Source organism: Capsicum annuum, chromosome 2, assembly GCF_002878395.1.
Source record: "Capsicum annuum cultivar UCD-10X-F1 chromosome 2, UCD10Xv1.1, whole genome shotgun sequence".
Classification (NCBI taxonomy): Eukaryota; Viridiplantae; Streptophyta; class Magnoliopsida; order Solanales; family Solanaceae; genus Capsicum; species Capsicum annuum.
The window spans coordinates 150639894-150657838 of NC_061112.1; the positions used below are offsets into that span (position 1 = coordinate 150639894).

At 32.8% G+C, this 17945-nt stretch overlaps 4 protein-coding genes across 4 annotated transcripts; 1 reads left to right on the forward strand and 3 right to left on the reverse strand.

The window, feature by feature from the left end:
* Positions 1-1279: 1279 nt before the first annotated feature.
* Positions 1280-2244, forward strand: LOC107861458. Its single transcript, XM_016706794.2, has 3 exons — positions 1280-1360; positions 1435-1581; positions 1745-2244. The coding sequence occupies exons 1-3, from the start codon at positions 1355-1357 to the stop codon at positions 2060-2062; spliced, it is 471 nt and encodes a 156-aa protein (XP_016562280.2). The 5' UTR covers positions 1280-1354; the 3' UTR covers positions 2063-2244.
* A 3699-nt stretch (positions 2245-5943) lies between these two features.
* LOC107860543 (galactose mutarotase) lies at positions 5944-8578 on the reverse strand. Its single transcript, XM_016705933.2, has 5 exons — positions 7862-8578; positions 7595-7644; positions 7010-7133; positions 6799-6906; positions 5944-6691 (listed from the first exon to the last, which is right to left on the reverse strand). Exons 1-5 carry the CDS (start codon positions 8034-8036, stop codon positions 6072-6074), a joined length of 1077 nt encoding a protein of 358 aa, XP_016561419.2. The 5' UTR covers positions 8037-8578; the 3' UTR covers positions 5944-6071.
* Positions 8579-9128: 550 nt separating this feature from the next.
* Positions 9129-11970, reverse strand: LOC107860544 (galactose mutarotase). The gene is made up of 5 exons (XM_016705934.2): positions 11538-11970; positions 11285-11334; positions 10421-10544; positions 10210-10317; positions 9129-9890 (listed from the first exon to the last, which is right to left on the reverse strand). Exons 1-5 carry the CDS (start codon positions 11713-11715, stop codon positions 9274-9276), a joined length of 1077 nt encoding a protein of 358 aa, XP_016561420.1. The 5' UTR covers positions 11716-11970; the 3' UTR covers positions 9129-9273.
* Positions 11971-15293: 3323 nt separating this feature from the next.
* On the reverse strand, positions 15294-17824 carry LOC107861459 (galactose mutarotase). The gene is made up of 5 exons (XM_016706795.2): positions 16705-17824; positions 16560-16609; positions 16273-16396; positions 16087-16194; positions 15294-16013 (listed from the first exon to the last, which is right to left on the reverse strand). The coding sequence occupies exons 1-5, from the start codon at positions 16877-16879 to the stop codon at positions 15397-15399; spliced, it is 1074 nt and encodes a 357-aa protein (XP_016562281.1). The 5' UTR covers positions 16880-17824; the 3' UTR covers positions 15294-15396.
* Between the last annotated feature and the right edge of the window lie 121 nt (positions 17825-17945).

A 17945-nucleotide genomic window follows, 5' to 3' on the forward strand; every position in this document is an offset into this window, starting at 1 on the left:
GATTGAAACTCGATTTTAACTAACCTTGCGAAGCTACAACACTCCCTTAGCAGCTGCAGACAAAGAACGTACGAAAATGACATTTTTGGGAGAAATTATTTGAAAGCGGGAGTTGGAAATTGAAGAGGAGAGAGAGGGTTTTTTTTTTTTATATTGGAATAAGTGGAGGGGTTAGATGTATTATATTAAATTTGTAAAGTTGTATAAATGATGAATTGGTCCCTTGACCCACGTGTGGGCCCCACTTTTTTCACTTTTTACACTTTAAACCTAAAAAATAAATCAAAAAAAAATTAAATGAACATTTAGCAAAATAGTTTTGCAAAAATTCTTCTTTGCCAATTATTGCCTAGTCTCTTGATCATTGCCTTGATAAAATAATGATATAGGCATAGACATGAGACTGCTTTCAGAAACTAATGATTTGTTATTATGAGTTTGGTTTGTTTTTTCTAGAGACATCATTAGTTGTTTAGATTCTAATATTTTAAAAACTAAAATAATTAGTTTGATTTTCTTAAAAAAAATGACTAAAATCACACTATGAACACCTCTAATTTGAAATTAAAAATTTTACTTGTGAATTTATTTTAAAACCTCGAATTAAATCAGTGTTAGTTAAATTATCAATTCATTTCATTTATATTTCTTAATTTGGCTAGAAATCTGTGCATGATCGAGTCAAAGATCTTAAATGAAAAAATATGTACTTACAAAAACCATAAATATTATTTAATCTTATAATTGTGATTTCTATAAAAGAAGCATCATTAAGAATAAAATGAAAATATTGAAATTACTAAATATAAAAATAATTTCAAAAAGATTAATCCAAAAACCTGTTAACTTAAAAATTAAATCCCATGAATTAAAAGGTAGAAATGAAAAAAGGATATAGGAGATTGTAATACACAATGTATAACGTTTTTTTGAAACTACATCAACTATCAGAGATCTTTTCGATTGTATAGTAGAGTTGTTCTTAATTTAATTACCAAAGAGATAAAAATTCAATCAAATTTAATATATCAAAGACTATTCTTGGCTACATTGTAGACCAATACTTGACTTAATTACCAAAAAATAAGATTTAATCAAATTTAATATATCAGAGACCATTCTTGACTAGATAGTAGACATTCTTGACTTAGCTGTCATAAAGATAAGTATCTAATTAAATTTGATATTCTTAACTTAACTATCAAATAGACGAAGATTTAATCAAATTTAATATATGACAGCACAAAAAACGTGAATTATTTTAATATAAATATACTTGAAACTTCGCACTTGAAACACCACTACTCACTCTCTATAAACTCAACAAAAAGTTCAGTTATCTGATCAATCTGCAATGGAGGTACATTCCTGTGATTTCTAATAATTTTTTTCTAATTTATTTATAAATTTTGAATTTTATATATTTATTTTCAGAGCCAATCATCTATGATGAAACAATCACAGATTAAAAGTGCTGAAACCTCAAAGATTAATGAGGATGAATATGGGCCACTTTCCGGAGAAAAACCTTATTGTGATATGTTTCTTTCAAAGACTAGTGTCAAACCCCCCTACAATTTGGTAAATTTATTTTTTTCCCTTTCCTTTCTATATTTATTAGTCTGGGTATCAAATGTCATGTAGAAATTCTAGAATTAAAATTTTTTCACAGTTATGAAGTGTGTGTATATGTATATAATGATTCATGAAGTTTATATTATGAATTTCTTTATATGTTTGACAGTATTTACCTAGGAAAATGCAGAAGTGGCTTCCTTCATCCGGAGCTCCTGTAGTCCTTACTTGTGGTAAATACAAGTGGGATGTGTTTTACGGTGGAGAAAAATCTTATCACAAATTCAATCGTACTGAGTGGAAAAAATTCGTGACTGATAAAAATCTGAAGGAAGGAGATGCAGTCGTGTTTGAACTTACAGAGTGCAGCGCTAACAAAATTGATTTAAGGGTTATTGTTCTCAGGGATGATCTTCCATATGAATTGATTATTAAAGATGAAGATAAGGAAGGTGCAAGAAGTGACAACCCAATAATACTTGGCTAAAAATAGTCTTCTAATTTTTAGAAGTTGTTGATCAATAAATTTTATTTTTTGCAAGATTCATCCGTAGTTCTATAAAATTTATTTAATGAGTTCTATTTTTCTATAAAATGATTTCTATTGTATTCACTTATGTTAGTTGGGTCCAGTTACTGTTTATTTTAAAAGAATCGACTTTTTATTTATTTTGTGTATGTTTTGTTTGGTGACTGTGGCTATCTTTTCATTGTATCTTAAGTAAGTATTAACTCCTCTATATCATTTAAAGTTAAAGAATATTCACGATTATCTTGAAAATTAACATGTCAATATAAACAATATGTATTTTTTGTATTTGATATCTTCAAGTTTTCCTTGTTATAAAGTTAAACCTAGCTTCTTCACAAAAATATTATTTTTAAAAATTGTAGAATTCATAAATTGAATCGAATGAAATAAAAGTCAAGGAAAATGAGAGAGAAAAAATTATTAGAGATCGAATAAGAAAGTAAATTAATTTTTTCTTGAATAAAAACACATTGAATGTCAGATTTGATATATTTGATTATTCGATCAGTAGCCCCACATTCTTGAATTATAAAATTTCTCCGCAAGTATCACATAATTATATCTAAATCCCCCAAAGTATATATGAAGTGAAGACATTCTTCATATGTTGTTAGCCAGCTCGCTCAATCACAAAAAAATAACCCCTTTTTATCTTTCCATGTTTTTCATCTTTTTTAATATAAAATGTTAAAAATTAACTCCCTTCTTCTCCTCCTCCTCCTCCTTCTTCAATAAAAAAAAAATATCAAGTTAAATTTGAATTTTAGTAAAGTTAATTGTATTTTTTTGACATTTAAGTTTAAATATGACTAAATTAAAAAGTGTGAATAGCATGAGTTGGACTAACAATATTCACCAGCAGTATGTGACAAGAAATTTTTCTGCCAAATTGTTTGAGATTTTAAGTGCTGCAATTTTTAATGTCCATTTTATCTGGTTTTTTCTTGTGCATTATTGTGCATTTTTAATAATTACGGCCTAAAACGTCTATTTTGTGTGATTTATTACCAGAATCCTAATGCAACGACAAAATTTTAAATTTGTGCCAATTAAAATGTTTTTTGGGACCACTAAACAATTCAACCAGTGAATTAAAATAAAAAATATTTATAAAAAAAACAATAAAAATTAAATCAATGAAAATTCGGGTGGATTTTTCTGATTCCAATATTTGAAAGACTAAATTAATTAGTTAGGTTTTCTTTTAGAAAAATCAATTGAAGTCGAACCATGAAAACCTCTAATTTGAAGTTAAATTAAAGATTTTACTTCATAAGTTTTTTCGGCTTTGTATTACCAGTGTTTTTAAAGGCGGAGGCGTAAGGCGAGGCGTTTTACCTGGTACAAGGCGAGGCGTAAGTCCCAAGGTGATGAGGCGTAAGTTCCATGGATCCTTTAATTTTTAATATTTTATAAATTAATTATTAGAAATAAATATTTTAAAAAGAGGCAAATCACCCAGAAAGGTAAAATTATATCAAAATTATAAAAAGAAATAAGTGGAAATGCATCTAAAACTATTTCAGAAAAAAAATAACCAAAGTCGCATAATACAACTAATATATAAAGTCATCTTCTCATATAATAACCTATTATGTCCTAAAAAAATAGAAGTTCGTATAAAAAATAGTACATAGTTAATCAACACCGCCTTCTCGTTACTCGATTAGTATACTAACACACCCATTTTTCATAAATTGTATTTTAAAGAAAGCAAAAAAGTAAATATCTTGAAAACTAGTCACTATATGACTTGCAAAAATCTAAAAGAAAAGAAAGAAACTAGGAAGATAAAAGTGTACCAAATACCTTCTTGAGTAGTGGTACCATCGACATTCACCGGCAAATACGTTTGAAAATGTGATTTTTAAGCTTTCTTTTACTTTTGAATTGAGTATTTAAGTATTTATCAATCATATATTTTAATATTAAGTTTAAATTAGATACTTATTAATAGGAAATATTTATTTTATTTTGTAAAGTTTTTTGGACTTGCGCCTCACACTTAGGCGAGCGCCCCAACGCTTAGACAAATGCCTCAAATTTTGGGACATTCGCCTTTCGATACTTTCGCCTTCGCAAAACGCCTTAGTGCGTTTTTTGCTACGCCTTGCCCCGAGGCTTCCCTCAGACTGCCTTTTAAAACACTGCTTTGTACTACTAACTCCTATTTGGTAATAAAATTAGTTTATTTACCCAAAAAAAAAAAAAATGAGATAAAAAGAGTAATATTTAATGATTACCAACAAATAACCTTTTGAGACGATAAGACCTTCACAAGTAGATAGTGATGAAGAGTTTGTGTCCACTAAGGTAGAACCCAATTCATCTATAGCAAGGGATAAAACCCTAACTTAACAAAGACCATCAAACATTCGAGGAAAACTAAGGAGATTAAAACCCTATTTAGACCGGCTTATTTTAGGTGCTTTTAACCACTTTCTTTTATTGTTTGGGTAAAATTTAAAAGTATTTTTAAGACAAAATAATAAGAACAATTCAAAAATCATTATATTCTTTTGGCTTATAAATCATAAGCCATGAACTCATCCAACATGTTTCAAGAGAGCAAAAAGAACTTGACGTCCAAACAGGCTATAAAGTCACTAGTTTGGTTTGCTTCATGCATAAACATCGTCAATGTCTGTCCATGAAAAATGGTTTGGTGACTTCTTTCACCTTTATTAATTCAATTGGAAACATAATACATTTTTCATCCTAATCTATGTGATTTGGGAGAAAAAGTCGACTCTCTAGAAAAAAATAACTATTCCTAAATATTTTTTTTTTTAATTTCAGTATGTAATGACATTCTAAAAAAATAATTAAATGATTTGTGCCCAGAATAAACTCGAAGATCAATTAGTCGGTTAAACCTGTTTTGAAATGTAGTACTAATAAATTTTTGTTTCATAGCTTTGTGTTATTTTCGGAATAGCTTTTATTATTAGAATTTAGAAACAAAAACAATATTACTATAAGGGGTCGTTTTGTTCAAAACTAGGTTACCCTGGGATTATAACCAGGATAAAATCCTATGATCGTAGAATTTTTCCCGTGATCATGGAATTTATCCCGGTTTTAGGTAATACCTCTACCACGTATACGAAGATTTAGTCACCAGCAAATGCTGCTTGAGAAATCGATTGAGTTTAGTCATTCATCATAATATATGTAATTGTCTTGTTGCATTATTCTTATAAACTTTATCAAACGACTCCTTAGTGTTCTGTAAGGACAGGAGCCATCTTGCATGTACTTGCTTACCTTCTGACAACTTTGCTAAATCCCTTAGGACAATTGTGAATTGACACATTAGTGACCACTCTTGAAATTGACACATTAAAGTTAGCCGTCCCCTTATTTTATGAATACTCATCATATGCAGAATTAGTAGTCTGTGTTGAGTTGCAAATACAAAAATTGCAACAGTGCCGGTTTGATAGTTATTCCGGAAATTATGAATAACAACTTGGCGCATTCTTTGAATAAAAGATATTTTGTAGAACGTTTAGAAGCTCTCTATACATTTGGAGCTTTCCTAAAAAGACCATTCAAGTTTCTGAAGGGAACCTCTCCCCATTTTCAGCTAAGTTCTTAAAGCTTTAAGTTAAATCAGAACAATGTTTTTGCTATAAGATTTCAAGAATAATGTGAATGCCATACTGTGGGCATAAGGAAAAAAAACTGAATGATAGGAAAAGATCAAACCAAAAGCATATCTTTGGTTAAAAAAACACTTAAGAAGCTGCGATGAGTTTAAAACCTCAAATATGAATTATGATTTATTCTAGAAGACAAAAACATCACAATTATCCAAATTCCATCTGAATGCCTGGAACAAAACAAAATTATATTGTACCTGAATGTCAGGTTTCTTATTTGGCACATAGACATATAATCTTGATACAGATATCACATACAAAAGACACAAGCCGTCTTGCAAAGAAATAAATAAGGCATTCTAGTATTTCTTGATGGAAAACGTATACAATATGGAGTGGACGTAGGACTTTCCAGGAGTCACAATTGTCGATGGGAAATTTGGGTGATTCACAGCATCCGGGAACCCTTGAGTCTCTAAACACAAGGCTGAATGAGGTTGATACACATATCCACCTTTTCCCTTCGTATTAATGACGAAGTTTGCAGTGTAGAATTGCACACCAGGTGCAGTCGCTTTTATGTCCATCACCCTTCCTGACTTCTTATCATAAACTATTGCCACAGGCTTCATTTTTTCAGTGCTGTCGAGTGCATAGTTGATGTCATATCCATTTTGGATTTCACCGATCCTGCTCCCCACCTTACTGGGTTTCAAGAAGTCATAGGGCGTGTGCTTGACAGGTGAAATTGCACCTGTGGGAATATGTTGTTTATCTAACGGCGTGATGTGTGATCCAAAGATTTGAACAACCTGGGACAAGACATCGCCACTGTTGTGACCACCAATATTCCAGTAAGGGTGGTGAGACAGGTTAATTGGAGTGGCCTTGTTCAAAGCCTTTGCCTTAAATACTACGCTAAGTTTGTAATGATCTTTCAATGCATAGGTAACAGAAACAAGAACATCACCCGGAAAACCTACATAAGAAAGCAATTGAGTGTATTTCAATTCATAGCGACTTTCAAAAACTAAATTTATTGTCTTGTGTAGAAATGAAGAATATGTTACATTTATCAAGATTCACCTTCTTCACCATCAGCACTGTGGTAGGTTAGAGTTATGTAAGGACTGGGACCATCTTGCACGTACTTGCTTACCTTCCAAACAACTTTGCTGAATCCTTTAAGACCACCTATATTATAGATGTTTCAATAACATCGGAGACAGACATAGGAAATTTGGGTAAAATTGGAAGAGGAAACAAAAAAAAAAAAAAAGAAATGTAGTGAGTGTACCATGTAGCATGTTTACTCCTTCATTCGCAACAAGGTTATAATGGGTTCCATTCAAAGTAAATTGAGCACCACCAATCCGGTTAGCAACCCTTCCAAGGGCGGCTCCGAAATAGCTTGTACCATTCTGCACCAAATTACTTTCGTAAGTGATCAGGAATGGTGCCAAATTTCCTTCAATGTACTTCACATTAATGCAAAATATGAGAGATTTAGCTGAGATATTGTAGGCTAGGGACACGATCTATATTAGGAAAGAACTACAATTAGACAGCGTCAAATGACTGTGGATTTTGATATGGCACATTTCAAGGCAGGGGCGGCTAAAGAAATCTCCATAAGAGGCTTTAGACTTATTTAGACATCGATGAGACAAAGGACTTGCTTTCTAAGCTACGTATCACTCAAATAGTGATATGACTGTATGCAAAATTCATGTAATGAAATAGAAGGCGATCAGAAAGGGAAAGAATAGATCCCTCCCTTTCTCTTTTTTCTTAAATAGAGTATGAAGTAAAAAGCTTTTAGGAAAGAGCAGATTGGAAATAGATGCATCCAAATACAATGATCAAATTAAAGTGAACTAACCTTGTATTCTTTGATGGTATCATATCCAAGAACAACATCACCTATTTTTCCTGAAAGGATCAGACAAGATCAAACTGGTTACTTCAAGAAAACAGATTTAGAACATGAATAGGTTTTCTGAAAGATGGAATCTTCTTGTTGACCAACCGGCACCCTACTGTCCCACTAATACAGATTCTCCATCCCCAGGACTCAAACCTGACCATACAACAGACTCATTTGGTGGTGCAAATATGGGATTGATTAAGGTAAAAAAAACAGACTTACCATTCTTATCAGGAAGAAGAACAGAAATGATTGTGGCACCATAATTAGTGACCTTAACGGAGAAATCTCCTTTCTTGATCTCATAAATTCCTATCTTGCGCCCTGTTACACTACTGGCAGCCAACAAATGAAGGATGAAGAACAAGCAAATCAACAGACTAAACTTGGAAGACATTGTCAACTCAAGTGGTTTAAGAGTATCTTAGTTACAGCTTATTCAGCCTTGAATATATACACTCCTCCAATTCATCTGGCATTATTATGGGATTAGATTATTATCTGCATGTGAACAAAAGGGAACTTGCCTGGCAAATAATCTGCCTAGAAATGTGATAAATCCATAGAAGATCTAAAGATATGAGCGTCCAGCCTTGAGATTGACAAAGTCAACTGTCTAAGTTAGCCGCCTCACATTTGTTTAGAGTATAGTTAATTGTACAGGTAGCTGTCTGTGTTGACTTGTGAATACAAAATTGGTACCCACGCTGGCCTGATTCTTATTCTGGTACTAATCGAAACTTGTCCCATTATTTAGCATACATGATCCACCATATATTGACGTCTAGTTTCAAATGGTATCCTTCAAGTCATTGCCAAGCTGAATCAGGTTCTGGAAGTAGATTCTGAACCTGTCCAGGATAAACTCGAAGATTAGTCAGTTGTGCTTGTACCTTTCTAATTCATTCATTTTGGAAGGTAAGTAATAGCATTGTGACTGCGCTATTTCATTCTTCGTTAATATGGTTTTAATAGATTTTATTAACTGGACTCATTAATTGTACTGTTCAATAATAATGTTTAAGAATGGCACAATACATAAACATGCCCTTTATGGACTCAGATCAACCTCCATCTTTGGGTGTGCACAAGTAGGCATTTAAACTTGTATAAAGTTGGGCAAGTAGACACATATGTTCTATGTGACGTCCTACATGGCCAATTCTTGTCCTGCATGGCGTCCTCTGTGTTTATAATACATCGGACGTGTGTGTCTACTTATCCAACTTTATACAAGTTTAAGTGTATACTTGTGCACACACAAAGTTAGAGATCATAAATGTGATCTGAGGCCAAATTAAAAGGCATGTTTATGTATTATGCCTTTAAGAATAGGATGGAATTAATATCAAAAGCACATCTTTGGTTAAAAAACTTATACAAAAGTGCGTACTATTATAATCAAGGAGTAATTAACGAGACTTCAAATCTCATCGCAGACAATTAACTTGTTACAGAGTTACAAAGTTTGATTCCAGAAAAACAAATAGAAAACAAAACTATCCTTTATTGAGTTTAAATGTCGGGTGTTAAATTAGTCACAAAGAACATAAAACCTTGACAGAAATGTCAATTCATGTAGAAGATATAAAAGACACAAGCCATGGTGAAACAAATAAACATAAACACTCCCACTATTTTTTGATGGAGAACGTATACAACACTGAGTGCACGTATCTCTCTCCTGGATTCACAATTGACGAGGGGAAATTTGGGTGATTCACAGCGTCAGGGAACACTAGAGTTTCCAAAGACAATGCCGCATGAGGCTGATACATGAATCCACCTTTCCCTTTCATACTTCTATCCCAATTTGAAGTGTAGAATTGGACACCAGGTGCAGATGCCTTTACATCCATCACTCTTCCAGACTTCTTATCATAAACTATCCCCACAGGTTTCATTTTTGCAGTGCTGTCAAGCGCATAGTTGATGTCATATCCATTTTGGAGTTTGTTGATCCTGCTCCCCACTTTATGGGGTTTCAGGAAATCATAGGGTGTGTTCTTGACGGGAGCAATTTTCCCTGTGGGAATGAGTTCTTTATCAACTAGGGTGATGTGAGATCCAAAGATTTGAAGAACGTTGGACAAGATATCGCCGCTGTCATGTCCACCAATGTTCCAGTAAGGGTGGTGAGATAGGTTAATTGGAGTGGCCTTGTTCAGAGCTTTTGCCTTAAATACCACACTAAGTTTGTAAGGATCTTTCAACGCAAAGGTAACAGAGGCAAGAACAGCACCAGGAAATCCTACATAAGAAAGCAATGGAGTTTATTCAATTCATTAGCGTTCTTCAAAAAGAAATTACTCCCTCCATTCTATTTTACTGTGATGCGATTTCCTCATTAGTTCGTTCAGAAAAGAATGAACGATTTCTATGTATGGAAATAATTTAACTTAGATTTTCCGTTTTATCTTTAATGACATGCTTTTATAGCCACGAATCTCTTGACATGTTTAAATACCACGAGTTCCAAATGTCTTGAATTTCGTGTTTAATCAAACTACGGCACGTAAATTGAAATGAAGAATGTAATTTATATCCTATATGGAACAGCAAGACTTTACCTTCTTCACCGTCAGCACTGAAGTAGGTTAGAGTTATGCAAGGACGGGGACCATCTTGCACGAACTTTTTCACCTTCCAGACAACTTTGCTAAATCCTTTAAGGCCACCTATATTTTCGAAGTTTTATTACATCAGAAACAGAACGGAAATTTGGTATGGAGTCAAAAGTGTAAGAGAAACCAGAGGTAAAAGGAAATGTAGTGAGAGTACCATGCAACATGTTTTTGCCTTCATTGGGAACAAGCTTATAATGGGTTCCATTAAGAGTAAATTGCGCACCACCAATCCGGTTAGCAACCCTTCCAAGACTGGCTCCAAAATAACTTGTACCATTCTGCACCAAGTAACTTCAATAGGTGAAAACAAATAGCGCTAAATTTTCTTCAATGTACTTCACATCAATCCAAAAGATGGAAGTTTCATCTGATATTATAGTCTAGGAACGCGGTGCTTGTGAGGCAAAAATTACAATTAGACAGTGAAATGACTGGATTTTGACATGGTACAATTCAAGCAGGGGCGGCTAAAGAATTTGGTGACTTAAAACTAAATCTCTATAAGAGGCTTTGAACTTCATTTCATGAAATTCACACATCTAAGAAACAAAGGATTTACTTTCTAAGCTATATATAACTCAAACGAGACCAAGAGAAAAGCTGATATAGTAAACAAATTGTGGCAAAAGAAATGAAATGTACACAAAAGAGGACAAATCATGATCCAAATTGGTGGTAAATGTACTAATCTATGAGAATAAAATTACTGTAGTTTAGCCACTCATCTGTATCACCTCAACTAAATCCCAAAAATTAGAAAATTAACATCAAATTGGAAATTTCTATTAATGATAGCTATAACACTATATATAGCCTACTAATTTTTCGGTGCCTAAAGCAAAGGCTTTAATTGTATTTTGTCCTTGAGCCAGCCATGATTCAAGGAACCGATGCTATTGACTTATGAGACCCAGAGCCACAATGAAATGTTGTAGTAACAACAAAGAAAGTTCTTAGAGAAGGGCAAATTGGAATAGGCACATTCAAATACAAATGAACAAATTTAAAGTGAACGAACCATGTATTCCTCGATGGTGTCATATCCCAAAACGACATCACCTACTTTACCTGGAAAGGGGCAAGACAAAATAAGACTTACACAATACCGATTGAGGATAAGATTTTTCATATGATCACTCAACTAATAGTCATTATTTTAGTAAGTCATCAGAAAACGAATAGTACTTGTAACTGTTAATTGAGTGACCATCTGAAAAATCAACTCTACAAATTTACCGTCAAGAAGGTAAAAAGACAGAATGTGTACATACCATTCTTATCAGGAACAAGAACGGAGATGATTGTGGCACCATAATTGGTGATCTTAATAGAGAAATCTCCTTTCTTTAACTCATAGATTCCTATCTTGTTGCCTGTAACACTAGCAGCAACCAATAGAGGAAAAATGAAGAGCAAACAGATGAACAAATTATTAATCATTGAAGACATAGTCAATTCCTCTGTTTTGTAGACTTGTTAAGAGTGTCTTAATGACAGCCTTGAATTTACAGTACACCTCCATTCATTTGGCATTATTATATTTGTGGGATTTGATTATTACAAGCATGTGAACAATAAGACAACTTGTCTGTCAAATGATCTGCCGGGGAATAGGATAGCTCCGGTTAAAATAGACAATAATGAGTGTGAACTCCCGAATTTGATTAGTCAGAGTCTGAAACTGACTAGTGAGTTGACGATAAAATTAGAAATAAATAAATAAAAAGATGATTTTATTATATTAGCTATATTAATTTTAAGTTATTTTAACTATTACAAAAAAAATAATATAATTTATAACAAAAATAAAAATATTCATAATGAGTGTAAAGTCTTGAAATAGACAGATTCCAATTATTTTATGTTTATTTGGTACAAAAAGACGGGTTTCCCGTTATCTTATGTAGTAGTCGCCCTCCCCACGTTAACTCCTTTCTTTACGCGAATCGTTTTTTATTTGGTTAAAAATAATAATGAAATTTTAGTCATTTTTAAATTATAAATTTTGTCCAGAAAATGAAATATATTATTGAAACAGATGATCATTACATTTAAATAAATTATAATAAAAATTATACGGTTGAAATTTCATTATTATTCTTATAAGATTTTTTATTTCACTAAATATAAAGAAGCTCTAATACAAATTGGGTATTATTCCACCTAATTTTTGCTAGGTGGCTGTGATAACTTGTAAATACAAAAATGGCACCCACGTTGGCGGGATCTTATTCTGGAAATACTTCCATTATATTATTTGGCATAAAAGATACACATTTTTACTTGACACTTTGAAATTTTTATTTAATATCTATTACTAGGATTTACCTTATGAAATTCTCATTATTAATTATACTTTAAAAATTTAAATTTAACTACTAATACTTTATGTAGTTACTTAACAATAATGATAATATTGATAAAAGTAAATTTTTGTTTGTTAAAAATGAAGAAATAAAAAAATAGTTTGTTATAACATACAAGTAAAAAGGAACCGAGAGAGCAGGGGTGACTCAAACAAATACGTGGCCTAAGGTCAAAATCTAACGGAAGCCTTAAATTTTTAAGAAAAATTAATTGTTTTTACAAAGTCTACTTTTAAAATTATATAATCGATTTCTTCTAATAATTTTGTTTTATTAATAATATAGTCAATGCATTAAATTTTGCTTGAGACATAGTTCTCTAGACCAGATATAACAAACTCCTTCTAAATTTCATTTGTATAAAAAAATTATTTTTTCTACAAATAGTATTTAATATATTTTTTAAAATTTGTAACCTATTATTTCCAAAAAATTAAAATAATGCCGGCCTAAGGGGGCTGCCTTTCTTCCCAAGAGAGTGATTAAATTCAAACCACATGTGTTTGCCATTTGTAGAATTATACATGTTAAATCATGTGTATTTCATAATCAGTGTTTTCTGGGTCAGAGGAAATTAAAGTATAAACATCTCCATCTTTTGCTTTAAGAAGTAAGAACCTTCATGACATTATTGGTTTCAGATGGACTGACATTATTTAAGACGTTTCATAAACATCTCAATTATTTCGTGTTGTATGACTGTCACGATTCAAACAGAGGCGTTAGCAGTAACGGACATTCCAAATTAATAAGGTTCGAGATGATCTCACTATTCGAGTTGAGGTCCTAGCTGTGACGGACATTCCAAATCAGTAAAGGTCTGAGATGACCCTTATATTACATCCTAAGTATAATCATAAATAAAGTGCGGAATTTGATCCATAATTATGAAGAAGTCCAACTTAAATGACAATTCAAACTCAAGTCTTTAAATAAGAAATAAAAATATTTGTCCTACTCAATGTACGAAGCCTCCAACATTATAAATAGAAATCCTAATTCAGGACATGACTCCAAAAATATCATAAAACAAGATAGTCCAAGTTTAACTAAAAGAGAAGATATGTCTTCCGAAAGATGGATGGTTCATCACTTGCTAGCTGTTGTGCTAAATGAATCGTAATGTTGGGCAGAATCAAAGAATATAGCGTTCGGGGACAGTCAGGACGATAAGCACTGACATGCAATTCAAAGAAGTGGGGACTCAAGCAGTTTATAAAACAATTTATAAAACTCATATCATAAGCTCTTAATAAAAATAATGAGAAGCAAGTGACTTAAAGCATAAAAGAGACATAATCTCTTGAAACATTTAATTCTGGATTATGCAGGTTGTACCGACATTAAGTAACTCACGGACTATATGGGTCTAGTTCATACCCAACTGACGGAGCCTCAATCCATGTTAGCCGCATGGACTAAGGAATTCATCATTAGGTCATTATATCATAAACATAACTGCATACCTCTGCGCAAAGTAAGCATATTTCGATTGTCCATTTTTCAGGACAAAACTTCTCACGTCAGCAAACATGATTTCAAGCATTGGTCACAAGGATTACACTTTGGTGAAACTACACGAACCTCTTTGAGCCCAATCAAAATATTTTTCATAACCTTTATTCATAGTGTTTTATTAACGCATTCATATTTTTTGTATCATCGTACCAAGACTTTCAAGTCATTCATATCATGGCAAAATCATTATAATCAAACATTATTGACTCTTAACCCCATCATTCAAAATCATAAACATAATCGTATTAAATTTCCATAAGAATCTTAAAACATGTCATAAAGTTCAATACATTCATCAGTTCAAAGAACGGGGTGACATACTCATGCATTATTGTAATATTCAAAACAATTTTTAAAGACTTAATGATGATAATTTCATCACTTAACCTTTCGAATTCATATATACAAGCACACCTTTTTCAAATAGTCGTTTCCAGTATCAAAACACTCTAATAGTGATTAGAAGACAATTTATATATAACATGAGGAAATCAGTATTAAACTTATCGTAAATGTAATTCTCAACCCTAGTTCCAAACCGTCAATATAATATACATAAATACTATTTAAATTAACACTTTGTAATAGTAGGTGATGTAGGGAGTGTTTAACATGCCTTATCGATAGCCCCTTGCGCTGGCTTATGTGATGCAGGGGGCCAAAGCACGGCCTTCCCCCATGCGACGCACAGTCCCATTTTATGTCCAAAACTCCCCCAAAGTTCCCGAACTCATCCCACAATGTTTTCTACTCATTCTAAGGGTCATTTCTAAGACAAAACGAGACTTAATTATATATATAAGATTCCTGAGTATGGCTGGAATAGGATAGTTTGTCCTTATTGTCTCATTGGCTTGCTTATGTGGTTGCTGGACATTTGGATGTAGTTTTCCATTCTGCTTATATATTATATATATCTGCATTATCTTTGGAGCTATATATATATTGAGCAGTTGCATTTCATGTTCGTCGTGGATCTAAGAAAGTGGTAAGTGTATACTTAGAACGATGAGGCCATAACGGGAGGACTCATTCAGGTTTCAAAAAATGCAATCAATTCTCTAGTATAGTTATGCAAGTTTTGTAGAGTGACAAAAGGTGTGTTAGTTGTCTCATTAGTGATATTGTGAATAAGTATGTCAATCTTTGAATGTTGAAGTTTTATTTCTCATAAAACATATAACCTTGATACAAAAATCAATTCAAGTAGACGATATTATTATGAGGATACAAGCAAACTCTTCTATTATTTCTTGATGGAGAAAGCATACAACACCGAGTGCGAGTAAGTCTTTCCTGGATTCACAATTGTGGACGGGAAATTTGGGTGATTCACAGCGTCAGGATAGCCTTGAGTCTCCAAAGACAATGCTGAACGAGGCTGATACACATATCCACCTTTCCCTTTTACATTAACGATCCAGTTTGCAGTGTAGAAATGCACACAAGGTGCAGTTGCATGTATATCCATCACTCTTCCTGATTTCTTGTCGTAAACTACTGCCACTGGTTTCATTTTTTTATTGCTGTCGAGCACATAGTTTCTGTCATATCCAATTTTGATTTTATCGATCCTGCTCCCCACCTTAAGAGGTTTAAGGAAGTCGTAAGGCGTGTTCTTGACAGGGGCGATTTCGCCTGTGGGAATGAGCTGTTCATCAACTGGGGTAATGTGTGATGCATAGATTTGAACAACCTGGGATAACACGTTGCCACTGTTGTGACCACCGAGGTTCCAGTAAGGGTGGTGAGACAAGCTAATCGGAGTGGCCTTGTTCAATGCTTTTGCTTTAAATTCGACACTAAGTTTGTAAGGATCTTTCAATGCAAAGGTAACAGAGACAAGAACATCACCAGGAAAGCCTACACATAAGAAAGCAATCAATGGACGCGATTCATTAATCAGTAGACTTCTTCAAAATGACACTAAGACTACCTTCTTCGCCATCAGCACTGTGGTAGGTTAGAGTTAAGTGAGGACAAGGACCATCTTTGACATACTCACTCACCTTCCAAACAACAAAGCTAAATCCTTTAGGACCACCTGTATTTTGAAGTTTTACTAGATAAGAGAAGGAAATTTGGGAAAAACTGTAAGAGAAAGCATAGTTAAAAGGAATACCATGAATTGTGTTATTGCCTTCATTCGGGACAAGCTTATAAACAGTTCCATTCAAAGTAAATTGAGCACCACCAATCCGGTTAACAACCCTTCCAAGTAGGGCTCCGAAATAACGTGTTTCATTCTGCACAAATCACTTCCATATTAATTAGTTTATCGTAACACAGTATACTTTGTGCATCGGGCTGCCCTTATTAGTCTATGCATAGCAAGATTTGAGTATCTGATTCAGAGAGTAGCCTAAGAGCAAAATCATCTATTAAATACAATGAAGAGAGTGAACTAACCACGTATTCCTTGATGGTGTCATATCCAAGAACAACATCATTTATTTTTCCTACAAATCAACATACATAAGACTGATTTCTACAAGAACTCCCAAATCAAGAAAATTAAAACAAAAACATAGGTAAAAAAAAAGACAAGACATACCATTCTTATCAGGTAGAAAAACAGAAATGATTCTGGCACCATAATTGGTAATCTTAACAGAGAAATCTCCTTTCTTTAACTCATATATCCCTATATCGCAGCCTGAAACTCTACCAGCAGCCAACAGATGAAGAATGAAAAAACAGATCAACAGACTAATAACCTTTGAAGACATGATCAAATCAGCTCCTCTTGTTTTGAGACTTCAGTGTGTGTTGGTTTTTTCTAAGATGGTGCAACAAAGAGGTCGAAAGTATTGACTGAAATTGTCTCCCTGTAGTTTTATTAAGTGGAACTTTAAAAACATAATCTGCATTACAAGAATTCAACAAATTAGATTAGTCCTAAAACTAAGTAACTTATTATGGTAAAACAATTACTGCAGAAAAGCAAATTTTCAGTGCTTTATTGTGACAGTTTCTTCAGGCTTTTAATTATTTGCTCCTCCAATTCATTTGGCAAGTGGCAATATTATTGGTATTAGATTATTATCTCCATGTGAGAGGAAAGTAAAAAACTTGTCTGTCAAATAATGGGCGCGAAAACGGGATAACGCCATTAAAAATTGATAATGGTTTGAGTGTGGCAGTATTAATTAAGACTGCGAGAATCAAGTTACCCATTTCTATATTTTATGTATTGTCACGTAAAGTACTCCTTATTACTTGTCTATATTATTAAAAGTGACGTTCCAAATAACTTTTTAATTTATAAAATTAAGATAAAATTAATTCAATTTTCTTGTTTTGCCCTTAAATTATTTTTTAAAAAAGCATAAATGCTGTAAAGTTTTTCGATTGTTAATCTTGGTAATAATGGATAAGGCGAGCTTATTGAAAAGGGTAAAAGGATAAACTAACAAAAGTACTCTTTTTATTTATTACTATTTCTTAATGCAATAAAGAGAAAGGTGGACAAATAGTAGTTGTAAAACAAAAATAAAATGGCACCCACTTTGGCGTGATTCTTATTCTAGAAATAATTAAAAACTTGGGAGAAACTTTTGGCTTAAAAATAACAAAGTATATATAAAAGTCAACTACATGATCCGCCATTTCCTGAATTCAACTTTTTAAATACCCCTAAATTTGGCCTTCCTGTTTTGGCCCTTCAGCCTCATGAAAATGTGTTAATTTCACACAGTAGAGTTAATTTTTATGGAGAAGTGTGATCAGAACACTCAATGGAGACGATTAACTAAAACAAGTTTTGATTTGTTCCATAAAGGAAAAATACGTATA